General features: G+C 39.8%; 1 protein-coding gene across 2 annotated transcripts in view; it reads left to right on the top strand.

Moving 5' to 3' along the window:
* The window catches only part of CBL (Cbl proto-oncogene), a gene marked incomplete at its 3' end in the record, with an annotated part of 112,573 nt that overhangs the window by 85,917 nt on the left and 14,532 nt on the right, over positions 1–12,124 (top strand). For both annotated transcript variants that reach the window (XM_081154430.1, XM_081154429.1), the window contains exons 10-11: positions 11,390–11,521; positions 11,610–11,987. In XM_081154430.1, the coding sequence (XP_081010556.1) occupies positions 11,390–11,521; positions 11,610–11,987 (510 nt within the window). The remainder of the gene's footprint in view (positions 1–11,389; positions 11,522–11,609; positions 11,988–12,124) is intronic.

The raw sequence follows: 12,124 nt of genomic DNA, 5'->3' as shown, positions 1-12,124 counted from the left end.
AAAATCTTAAGGGCAGTGAGAGAGAGACAGTTAGTTACCTGCAAGGGAGCTCCTATAAGACTGTCAGCTGATTTCTCAACAGAAACACTTCAGGCCAGAAGGGAGTGGCATGAAGTTTGCAAAGTAATGAAAAGCAAAGATCTGAAACCAAGACAATCCAGCAAGGCTCTCATTCAAAATTGAAGGTGAAATAAAGACATTCCCAGACCAAAAAAAAAAGGGCTAAAATAGCTTATTACCACCAAACCAGCATTGTAAGAAATGCTAAAAAGACTGTTGGAAGAAGAAGAAACAGAGAGGGACATAGGCATGAAGAATAAAAATGGCAATAAATAAGTACCTATCAATAATAATCTTAAATGTAAATGAATTAAATGCACCCATCAAAAGGCATAGGGCAGCTGAATGGATAACAAAACATGACCCATATATATGCTGTCTACCCGAGACCCACCTCAGAACAAAAGACTCACACGAGATGAAAGTGAAGGGATAGCAAAAAAATTTCCATGCAAATGGAAATGAAAAAAAAAAGGGATAGCAATACTCACATCTGACAAAATTGACTTCAAAACAAAGGTCATAAGTAGAAATAGAGAAGGTCACTACATAATACTAAAGGGATCATTCCAACTAGAGAGTATAACCCTCGTAAACATATTTGCACCCTATACAGGTGAACCTAAATATATTTAAAAACTGGAGGGTTATAAAGGAGAGGTTGACAGCAATAAAGTCATAGAAGGGGACTTTACACCCCACTGACATCACTGATAGATTTTCCAGACCAAAAATCCATAAGGAAACAGTGACCTTAAACAACACACTAGATCAGATGGATTTAATTTATATTTACAGAACATTTTATACCGAAGCTGCAAAATATACATTCTTCTCAAGTGCACATGGAACATTCTCAAAGGCAGACCACATGCCAGGACACAAACTAAGTCTCTACAAATTCAAGAAGATTGAAATCATATCAAGCATCTTCTTAGATCACAATGGTATGAAACTAGAAATGAACTACAATAAAAAACTCAAAAACATTGAAACACATGGATGCTAAATAGCATGTTATTAAACAATGAATGGGTTACCAATGAGATCAAGGCAGAAATCTAAAATTTCCTGGAAACAAATGAAAATGAACACACAACAACCCAAAATCTGTGGGACAAAGTGAAGGCAGTCCTGAGAGGGAAGTTAATAGCATTATAGGTACACCTCAAGACAAGAAAAAGCTCAAATAAATGATCTAGCCCTACAACTAAAAGAATTGGAGAACAACAAGAAAAACCTAGAGGAAGTAGAAAGTAGAAAATAATAAAGATCAGAGTGGAAATAAATGACTTAGAAACTAAAAAAACAATACAAAAGATCAATGAAACAAACAGCTGGTTCCAGGAAAAGATAAACAAGATTGACGAACTTTTAGCCAGACTCATCAAGAAACAGAGAGGACCCAAATAAATAAAATCAGGAATGAAAGAGGCAAAGTAACAACTGACACCACAAAAATTCAAAGGATTGTAAGAAAAAACTATGAACATCTATATGTCAACAAATTGGACAACATCAGTGAAATGGACAAATTCCTGGAAAGATACAGTCTTTCAAAACTCAATCAGGAGGAATCAGAAAATCTGGATAGACTGATAACAACTGATGAAATTGAAGCAGTAATCAAAAAGCTCCCAGCAAGCAAAAGTTCTGGACCAGATGGGTGTATAGGCGAGTTTTTACCAGATATTCAGAGACCTAACACCTGTCCTCCTCAAACTATTCCGAAAAATCCAAGAGGAAGGAACACTTCCAAGTTCTTTCTATGATGCCAACATTATCCTAATTCCAAAACCAAATAAAGACATTACCATGAAAAAATATTACAGGCCAATGCCCCTGGTGAACATAGATGCTAAAGTCCTCAACAAAATATTAGCAAATCAGATCCAGCAATACATTAAAAAGACCATATGCCATGATCAGGTGGGATTTATTCTGAGGATGCAAGGCTGGTACAATATCAGCAAAACAATAAATGTGGTACATCTCATAAACACACTGAAAGACAAAAATCACATGATCATATCAATAGATGCAGAAAAAGCATTCAACAAAATTCACCCATTTTTAATAACAACTCTCAACAAAGTGGGAGTAGAGGGAACATACCTCAACATAATAAAGGTCATATATGACAGACGTATAGCCAACATCATACTCAATGTTCCAAAACTAAAACCATTTCCCTTAAAAACATGAACGAGACTGGTTTGTCCACTTTCACCACTCTTACTCAACATAGTATGGGCATTCCTAGCCACAGCAATCAGACAAGAAGAAAAAAGGCATCCAGGTTGGAAAGGAGGAAGTAAAACTCATTATTTGCAGATGACATGATCCTATACTAAAGACTCCACCAAAAAACTAATAGATTTAATAAATGAATTCAGCAAAGTAGCAGGATACAAAATTAACATCTGGAAATAGATGGCATTTTTATACACCAATAATTAACTCTCAGAAAGAGAAACTGAAAAAACAACCTCATTTATCATTGCAATTAAAAAAAATATGATACCTAGGAATAAACTTAACCAAGGAGGTAAAAGACCTGTATTCTGAAAGCCATAGGACATTGAAGAAAGACATAGAGGAAGATATAAACAAGTGGAAGCATATACCGTATTATGGGTTTGAAGAATTAACATCATTAAAATATCTGTACTACCCAAAGCAGTCTATAGATTCAATGCTATCCCTCTTAAAAGACAATTGGCATATTTCCCAGATCTAGGATAAATATTCCAAAAATTTATATGGAACCAAAAAGGGCTCTAAATAGCCTCAACAACCTTGAGAAATAACAAATTTGGAGGGATCACAATACCAGATACCAAGTTATACTACAAAGCAATTTTAATCAGAACAGTCTGCTACTGGCAGAAGGACAGGCATATGGATCAATAGAACAGAACATTATGCTCAATTAATATTTGACATAGGAAGCAAGAGCATACAATGGAGTAAAAACAGTTTCTTCAATAAATGGTGTTGGGAAAATTGGACAGGTACATGCAAATAAATGAAACCGGACCACCAGCTTATACCACACACAAGAATAAACTCAAAATGGACAAAAGAGTTAAAGGTAAGTCTTGAAACCATAAAGATCCTAGAAGAAAGCAAGTAATAAAATCTCAGACATCTCATATAGCAGAATTCTCACCAATACATCTCCTAGGGCAAGAGAAACAAAGGAAAACATAAACAAATGGGACTACATCAAAATAAAAAGCTTCTCTGCACAGCAAAAGAAACTACCCTCAAAATGAAAAGGGAGCCCACTGTATGGGGAACATATTTGCCAATGATACGTCTGATAAGGGATTAATTTCCAAGATATATAAAGAACTCATACAACTCAACAAAGGAAGACAAACTATCCAATTAACACAGAGGCATGGGACCTGAATAGACACTTCTTCAGAGAGAACATACAGATGGCCAAGAGACATGAAAAAATGCTCAACGTTGCTAATCATCAAAGAGATGCAAGTTAAATCTACAATGAGGTATCACCTCACACCTGTCAGAATGGCTCCATCAATAAGTCAACAAACAACAAGTGCTGGTGAGGATGTGGAGAAATGGGAACCCTTATGCCCTGTTGGTGAGAATGTAGACCTGTGCAGCCACTTTGGAAAACAGTATGGAGTTTCCTCAAAAAATTAAAAAGGGAACTGCCGTCTGGCCAGCATGGCTCAGTAGTTGAGCATTGACCTCTGAACCAGGAGGTCAGGGTTCGATTCCTGGTCAGGGCACATATCCGGATTTCAGGCTCTATCCCCAGCAGGTGGCATGCAGGATGTTGCTGATCAATGACTCACTCTCATCATTGATGTTTCTATCTCTCTCTCTCCCTCTCCCTTCCTCTCTCTGAAATCAATAAAAACATATTTTAAAAAATGTAACTACTATTTGACCCAGCAATCCCACTTCTGGGAAGATATTCTAAAAATCCCAAAACACCAATCAGAAAGAATATATGCACTACAATGTTCATAACAGCACTATTTACAATAGCTGAGATCTGCGAACAGCCCAAGTGCCCGTCAGTAGATAAGTGGATAAAAGAGCTGTGGTACATTTATACAGTGGAGTATTATGTAGCTGTAAAAAAAGAAGGATCTCTTACCCACTGAGACAGCATGGATGGACCTGGAGCTTATTACGCTAAGTGAAATAAGCCAGTCAGAGAATGACAAATATCACAGGATCTCACATACATTTGGAATCTAATGAACAAAATAAACTGACGAACAAAATAAGTCCATAGACATGGAAGCATGGAACAGACTGACAGATCTCAGAGGAAAGGGGGGAGGAGAGATTAACCAGAGAACTTCTATACATAAATGCCTAGCTCGTGGACACAGACAATAGTGTGGTGAAGACCTGGGGAGAGGCAGGAGCCAGGTAGAGGGGGGCATCTGTAATACTGTCAACCATAAAAATAAATTTAAAAACTTTAAAAAATGATTATATCTAGTGTGTCTCCTCTGTGTCCTCAGTGCCACTGCCTCATTTCAGGCTGTCACCATCATCTATTCTCCCTACTGTCAATTGCTAATCTGCAGACAAACCTGACCCCTCACTCCTTTGCCTCACACTCTGATGACTTCTCATTACTTAATGGGTTAAGTTCATTCTCCTTTCCAGGTCCTTTGCTCTGATAATCCTTTCCACTTTATATTTTGTGGTCCTGCAAGGTGAACCTCTAAAAGTTTCTCCTTTTGTCTTGATAGTTTCTCTGTAATGTAGCGGTTTTCATTTCCTAGGAAACCTTTCCAGACTAGACCCTGCTTTCCCTGCCCCCAGCTCACTCACAGGTATTTACACACATATAATCTAGATTTGACCAGATGTTTCTGGGATGCTGTGAACGTGTCTACTATAGGGCTTATCACTTTGTAATAATTTATTAAATGTATTTCCCATCATAAGTTTTTAGAAGGCAAGGGCCATGTCTCATTGTAATTAGCTACTTAAAGTTGAGCACATAGTAATTACCGAGAATGTTTGGGAATTGAAAACGCTTCAAAACAGGAATCGACCAATTTATCTATGCTATATCCATCGTGGATAGTAGAGGAAATCTGGACTGTTTGAATGATACATTTTTGTTTTTTGAAGTTGACAGTTTTGGCCCCTGTATAAGAGGTTCTTTCATTCCTTTTTAAGAGATTCATTTGATTTCTATAGCAGTTTTACTTTCTTGCATAGATTGCTATCTGTTCATTTGTGAAAATTTACTGGCAACTCCTGGACTACTAGAGAAGCTGAAAAATAAGAGAAGTGATTGCCCTGGCTGTGTAACTCAGTTGCTTAGAGTGTCATCCAGATACACCTAAGGGTTGGGTTTGATCCCCGGTCAGGGCACTAAGAATCAATCAATCAATACATAAGTAAGTGGAACAACATGTCAATATTTCTCTCTCTCAAATCAATCAATGAAAAATTTTTAAAAAGTATTGTGGAGAAACAGGCACTCACACTCAATGTTGATGTGGGTACAAATTAGTTCAGTCATTTTGGAGGACAATTTGACAATCCATCAAAATAATTCAGTTTGAATTAGCAATTTCATTTCTAGGAATTTATCCTAAAGAAATACTCAGACAAGTGCACACAACTATAGATGTAGTTATTCTTACAGCATTATTTATAATAAAAAATTAGAAACAAACCACATGTACACATGTGTTAGTGTTCTAGTCCCATAACAAATTACTACACATTTAGCACCTTAAAACAGCACAAATTTAGCTTGGCCTGTGTGGTTCAGTTGGTTGAGTGTTGTCCTGTGCACCAGGAGGTTGCTGGTTCAATTCCTGGTCAGGGCATGTGCCTGGGTTGTGGGTTTGATCCCCAGTAGGGGGCACTCAGGAGGCAGCCAATCAATGTTTCTATCTCTCTCCCTTCCTCTCTCTAAAGTCAATAAAAACATTTAAAAAAACAACACCAATTTCTTTTCCTGTAGTTCTGTAGGTCAGAATTCTAACACATCCATCAGGCTGAAATCAGGGTATCAGCAGGTTTGTATTTCTTTCTGGAGGCTCCAGGGGAGGATCCATTTCCTTACTCATTTGGGTTTGGCAGAATTTAATTCCTTTCCAGTTATAGGATTAGGTTTCCTTTTTCCTTGCTGGTTGTTAGCTGACAGTGTTCCCAGCTCCTGGCTGCCTCCTCTGGTTTTAAGCACTGGAGGTTCCATTGGGCCACCCCAGATAATAGGGTAATTCCTCCATCTCAAGATCCATGTCCTTCATCATATTAGCAAAGTTGCCAGATAAGGGATCTCATTCACAGATTTTGGGGTTTAGGGCATGAATCTGGGGTGGAAGAGGACAGACCATTCTGCCTGTTCCAGTCTGTATAGTGGAAAGCTCTGCCGAATGCGCTCAGTTGACATGTATTTAGGAGGAAAGCTGCCTGTAGCTCTAGCCCAGTCGATCAGTTGGGTGGAGCATCGTCCCGTACACCAAGGGGTATTGTGGGTTCCAGTCTCGGTCAGGGCACATACCTAGGTTGTGGGTGTGATTCCAGGTCAGGGTGCATATGGGAGGCAGCCAGTCAGTGTTTCTCTCTCTCTGTCTCTTCCCCACCCCCTTGCTCTCTCTAAAATCAGTTAAAACAAAACAAAACATATCCTTGGGTGAGGATTTTTTAAAAATTGACTTAAAAAACCAACCACTATATAATATATATAGTATTACCTTATTTTTGTAAAAAAAAAAAAATTGATTGTAAAACATATTTTTACTATCCATAGGGAAAAACTTGAATAACTACACAACAAATTACTATTATTTCTGTGTATACAAGTTCAGAGGACTTCAGATTTTATGGAATATTTGAATATTTTGTAGTTAACACATATTACTTTTACAAAGTGTTAATTGTGCCAGGTAAGCACGTTTGTGTTGCATGCTGTATGGGATGAGAAACCTAAGATTAAGACTCACAAGAAGCTAGTAGTTTTATTTGGGAAGAGAGTATATTCAGGTGAAACACGTTAACACAATGCTGGCAGTATACAATGGTCGCAGTTGTTGAGTACACACTCTTTAGGTGCTGTAGGACTTAAGAAGAAAGAACATGAATGCTTTCTGCCGTAGCCGATAAATAGGAATGATACTAAATGTATTCATTTACATAGGAGTGGGGAACTTTTTTTCTGCCAAGGGCCATTTGGATATTTATAATATCATTTGCGGGCCATACAGAATTATCACCTTAAAAGTTAGCTATGAATAATAAAGCTCCTAGATTTATTGAATTTCGAGTCCCACCTGCAGTTGCCTCAGGAAGGCCAGATCAAATGACTTCATGCGTCCTATAGGGCTGACGGGCCGGACATTCCCCACCCCTAATGTAAATAAAAGTACTAAATGTACACTGTAAAAATTCAAGTAGAGGAAAAACAGCTTCCTGTATTGTCACTTGGCTATTTGGTAATTTCGTTCTTATCAGACATGCATATTGTCTGCAGGCTTATATACATATTGGTATTCTTTTGCATGTCTCATTTTAGGGTAAGTTTCCAGCAGTGGAATTGCTGGATAAAAGTTTCTTTAATGGGGAAATTTAAACTGATGGAGCAGAGGGATATAATCAGGGGAGGGGCGTATGGGGATTTCCCAAAGGCAGTGGTATTTCATTTCTTAGCTGAGTGGTAGGTACTGCGTAGTGTTTTATTCTTTGTACTTTATAGTTTGTATAAGGTATGAATAAAATATTTGAGTAAAAACATTTTACTTTGGATAGATATTAAAATTTGTCCCCAATTTTTTTCCTAAAATCACTCCCACAGGTATATGAGACTGTGAAAATGCCTGTTTTTGTCACATCCTGGTAGCTTTGATTGTTGTTTTGCTGCTGTTTGTTTTATTTTCATTTGTTTTTAATATAGTGAATCTACTTTTTAAAAACTCCAAGTGGTGAATGCACATAGAGGTTTAAAAAAGTTTCAAAGAATTGCTAGCAGGCTTACAGAAACATTGGTTTCCTGCCTCTACCCCCCAACTCCTTTCTGCATCCCATTTAGATTTTTCACCTACTAGAGTGACAGAGTTTACTTCATAGAAACTCATATTGGGCGAATTTTTGACAACATGGTAAGACTTGGTAGTGATAGGTACAAACTGAAAACTAAGGAAATAAAAATAAAGCAATTAGCCCTGGCCAGTGTGGCTCAGTTGGTTGGAGCATCATTCCGTGCACGAAAGGGTCTAAAACAGTTCTGAAAACTGTTTCTTAACCATAGGATTATACTGCTTCCTCTTTGTTCTTCAGTGTCAGTTATCTGTTCATTGCAGGTGTTGCAGAGATGGATTTAGACCTCCTGCCACCTCCCTCCTTTCCACTCTACGCCTTCCCGCTGTATTTATCTGAATGTTGTTTGGCTAAATTGGTATTCAGCGTTTGAATGAGTGCTCTCCAATGTGCCAAATAATATAACAACTATAATACAATTACTTTTGCTTTTCTTGAGATAATTGCTTTATATTTAGTTAGTTATTTAATTCTCACCCAAGGATATGCTTTTATTGACTTCTTAGAGAGAGGACGGGAGAGGGGCAGAGGGAGAAACAGATTCAGGAAAGAAACATGGGTCGTTTGCCTCCTGTATGTGGATGGTTGCCTCCTGTATCCGACCAGGGATCAAACCTGCAACCTGGTTATGTGCCTTGACCAGAAACCGAACCCGAGACCCTTTCGTGCACGGAATGATGCTCCAACCAACTGAGCCACACTGGCCAGGGCTAATTGCTTTACTTTTATTTCCTTAGTTTTCAGTTTTTACCTATCCCTGCCAAGTCTTACCATGCTGTCAAAAATTCGCCCAATATGAGTTTCTGTGAAGTAAACTCTGTCACTCTAGTAGGTGGCATAAAATAGAGTGCACTACTATGCAGACTCCTCCCACCTTTCAGCTGCCACCTGGGCGACCCCCTGAGGTCTGCCTGCCATCGTGGGACTTCTTGCCTCCCCTATGTGTGGGAGTGCCTGTGTCTTGGCTCCCATGTGTTCCTTCTTTTTGCTTTAATTCCTTGTTTGGGTGAAATGTGTCCTCAAAATAGCTTTCTGTGAAAATGTGAGAGGTAAAATTTTTGGGATGTTTGATATCTTAAAATGCCTTTATTCAACCCTCAAACTGACTTAGTTGTAGAAGTCTAGGTTGAAAAAAATTCAACTCTAAATTGTTACAGCTTCACTTGGCTTCTTGTGTCTAAGGTAATTTTGCTATTTGGTGCCCTCTTTTCCTCTCCCCAGAAGCTTTTAGGATATTTTGTTTATCCTTGATTCCCTGAAAATTAAAGGGTGTTTTTGGTTGGTTGGTTTCTTGTGGGTTACTTTTCCTTCATTGGACCAGCTCTGCAGTGAGCCCTTTTTATATGGATATTGACATCTCTTAGGTCTTAGAAATGTCTTATTTCTTTGATAATTTCTTCTCCATTTGTGATTTTCTTCTTTTATTTGATAGTTGAAATAAACAAATGTTGTAGGGATCAGATATGATATGATGCCATGAACTGAGGAATATTATTAGCTTAACCCTCTGCACTTTAGCAGTGAGACAGAGAGAGAGAGGGATGCTGGAAGGGACCAAAATATGCAGAGAGGGCCTTTCAAATTGGAAAACAATTTGAACAAAGGCAGAGAGGTAGGAATTCCAGAATAAAAGAGTGGTGGGAAAATGAGCGTTATTGATGGATGGTTTTTGAGCTAGTGAGTAATTAAGGATGGCCAAACTGGTAATGGTGAACAAAAGGATTGGGGGAGATAAAAAAACTAGGAGTTGGGAGAATCACTGGAAGGCGGTTTTAATAAACCAGGTCCAAGGTTGATAAGGTCAGTGAAAAGGAAGACACACATACGAGGTTCTTTATGGAAAAATTAACAGGGTGCAGCGACTGACTGGAAATTGATGATGAAGTGAGAATTAGCTCCACTAGTAACTTTTCACTTTTTTTTTTTTTAATATATCTTTATTGATTTCAGACGGAGGAAAGGAGAGGGGGAGAGAGAGAGAGGTAGAAACATCAATGATGAGAGAGTCATTGATCGAGCCCGCAACCCGGGCATGTGCCCTGACTGGGAATCGAACCCCGATCGCCTGGATCCTAGGCCGACGCTCAACTGCTGAGCCACACCCGGCCAGGCAACTTTTCACTTTCTTAACCCTCGAGGTATTTAGCCGCTCATACTGCGTTGTTCGTGCTCCCTTGACATGGGGCCCGTTTTCTTAGCATGATTAAAAACGCAGCTAGTGAGGAGGATTTCTTGACTCATTTGCCACCAGCATAAGGCGGTGGGGCCACATGTGGGGATGGTGGTTTGTGCCATCTGCATAAGTGCTTGTGGCACTTACTCCCCTCTGCCCATCCGTGTTGCTCTGTAGAGGAAGCCAGTGCTAAACAGCATTTTGTATGGCTTACTGTCCATCTCTTGACAGTTACTTGGACAATCTTTATATATATCTTTATTGATTTCAGAGAGAGGAAGGGAGAGGAGAGAGACAGAAACATCAACGATGAGAGAGTCACTGATCGGCTGCCTCCTGCATACCCCCGACTGGGGATGGAGCCCACAACCTGGGCATGTGCCCTGACTGGGAATTGAACCCTGAGCCACGCCCAGCTGGGCTGCTTGGACAGTCTTGTCGTTATTCATCACCCTGCTATGGTTTCGGCAAGGAAATGGAAAAGGTTATACATGTATTGTTTCTTCTAATTTGGCGCCTTATTTTCAGAACACAAATGGACAGAAAATATTAATCCCTTTAAATTACTGAAGAGAAATAACTTCCTTCTTCAGAAGGACTTGGTATGCCTTTTAGTGATATTGGGATTGTCTTCCTCTTATGAAGCCCTTTTTTTCCTATCATAACACCCCACAGAGAATATATCATCTTTGATCTCTTTCTTTGTTCTGCCCTTAAACATTATTTTCCCAGGTGATGTGTTGAGAGGTTAATGTCTGCTCCTTTTTATATGGGTTCCTGTTTTTAATATTGAAAATTTTTTTTATTTTCTGAAGATGAAGAGGTGGAAATTTGTAACTTAAAAAAAAAAGTAAGCTAAGAAGCTTTTTGTGCAGAGCCATTTCTAGATGCATTTGCCTGTGGCTTGCAACTGCATGACGTTTCTGTGGTTGAGATTGACCTCTCATGGTGAATGGAAATAATTCAGGAAGTGCTATGACCCATGGCAGTTACAGTCAGTGTTCATATAGTACTTGCTAGCTGCAGCTTTAGGAGGAGTTGAAAGATGCACCTCCCAAACCAGAATAACCTATTAGGAAGTTTTCTTTGTATTAGGTGGAGCGGCCTCCTTCTCCGTTCTCCTCGGCCCCGCAAGCTTCCCTTCCCCCAGTGCCACCACGACTCGACCTTCTGCAGCCACGCGTGTCCATTCCCGCAAGTGCTTCTGGTCTTGGAGCTGCTTCTAAGGTACCCATGATCTATTCCTACACTTTTCTGATTCCTTGTTGCGGGATTAGTAGGTTTTGATTGATTTGCTTCCATCATGCTTCCACAGGCTGCTTCTGGCTCCCTTCATAAGGACAAGCCATTACCAATACCTCCCACACTTAGAGATCTTCCACCGCCACCTCCTCCAGACCGGCCTTATTCTGTTGGAGCTGAAACCCGGCCTCAGAGACGCCCCTTGCCTTGTACACCAGGCGACTGTTCATCCAGGGACAAACTGCCCCCTGTCCCCTCTAGCCGCCTTGGGGAATCATGGCTGCCTCGGCCAGTCCCCAGAGTACCAGTAGTCGCCCCAAGCCCTAGTGACCCCTGGACAGGGAGAGAAGTAACCAACCGGCACTCACTTCCATTTTCATTGCCCTCACAAATGGAACCCAGAGCAGACGTGCCTAGGCTCGGAAGCACATTCAGTCTGGATACCTCCATGGTGAGTCCTGATTTTGAAATTACTTAGCCTACTAAGAAATATTTGTGGCCCTGGTAGTGTGTCTCAGTGGTTAGAGTGTTGGCCTGTGCACTGAAGGTCGCGGGTTTGATTCCTGGTCAAGGGCATGTGCCTGGGTT

The sequence above is a fragment of the Miniopterus schreibersii genome (genome assembly GCF_964146895.1).
Source record: "Miniopterus schreibersii genome assembly, chromosome: 12".
In the NCBI taxonomy this organism is placed as follows: domain Eukaryota; kingdom Metazoa; phylum Chordata; class Mammalia; order Chiroptera; family Miniopteridae; genus Miniopterus; species Miniopterus schreibersii.
The sequence above is the reverse complement of the archived record's forward strand: the minus strand, read 5'-3'. Positions and strand labels throughout refer to the sequence as shown.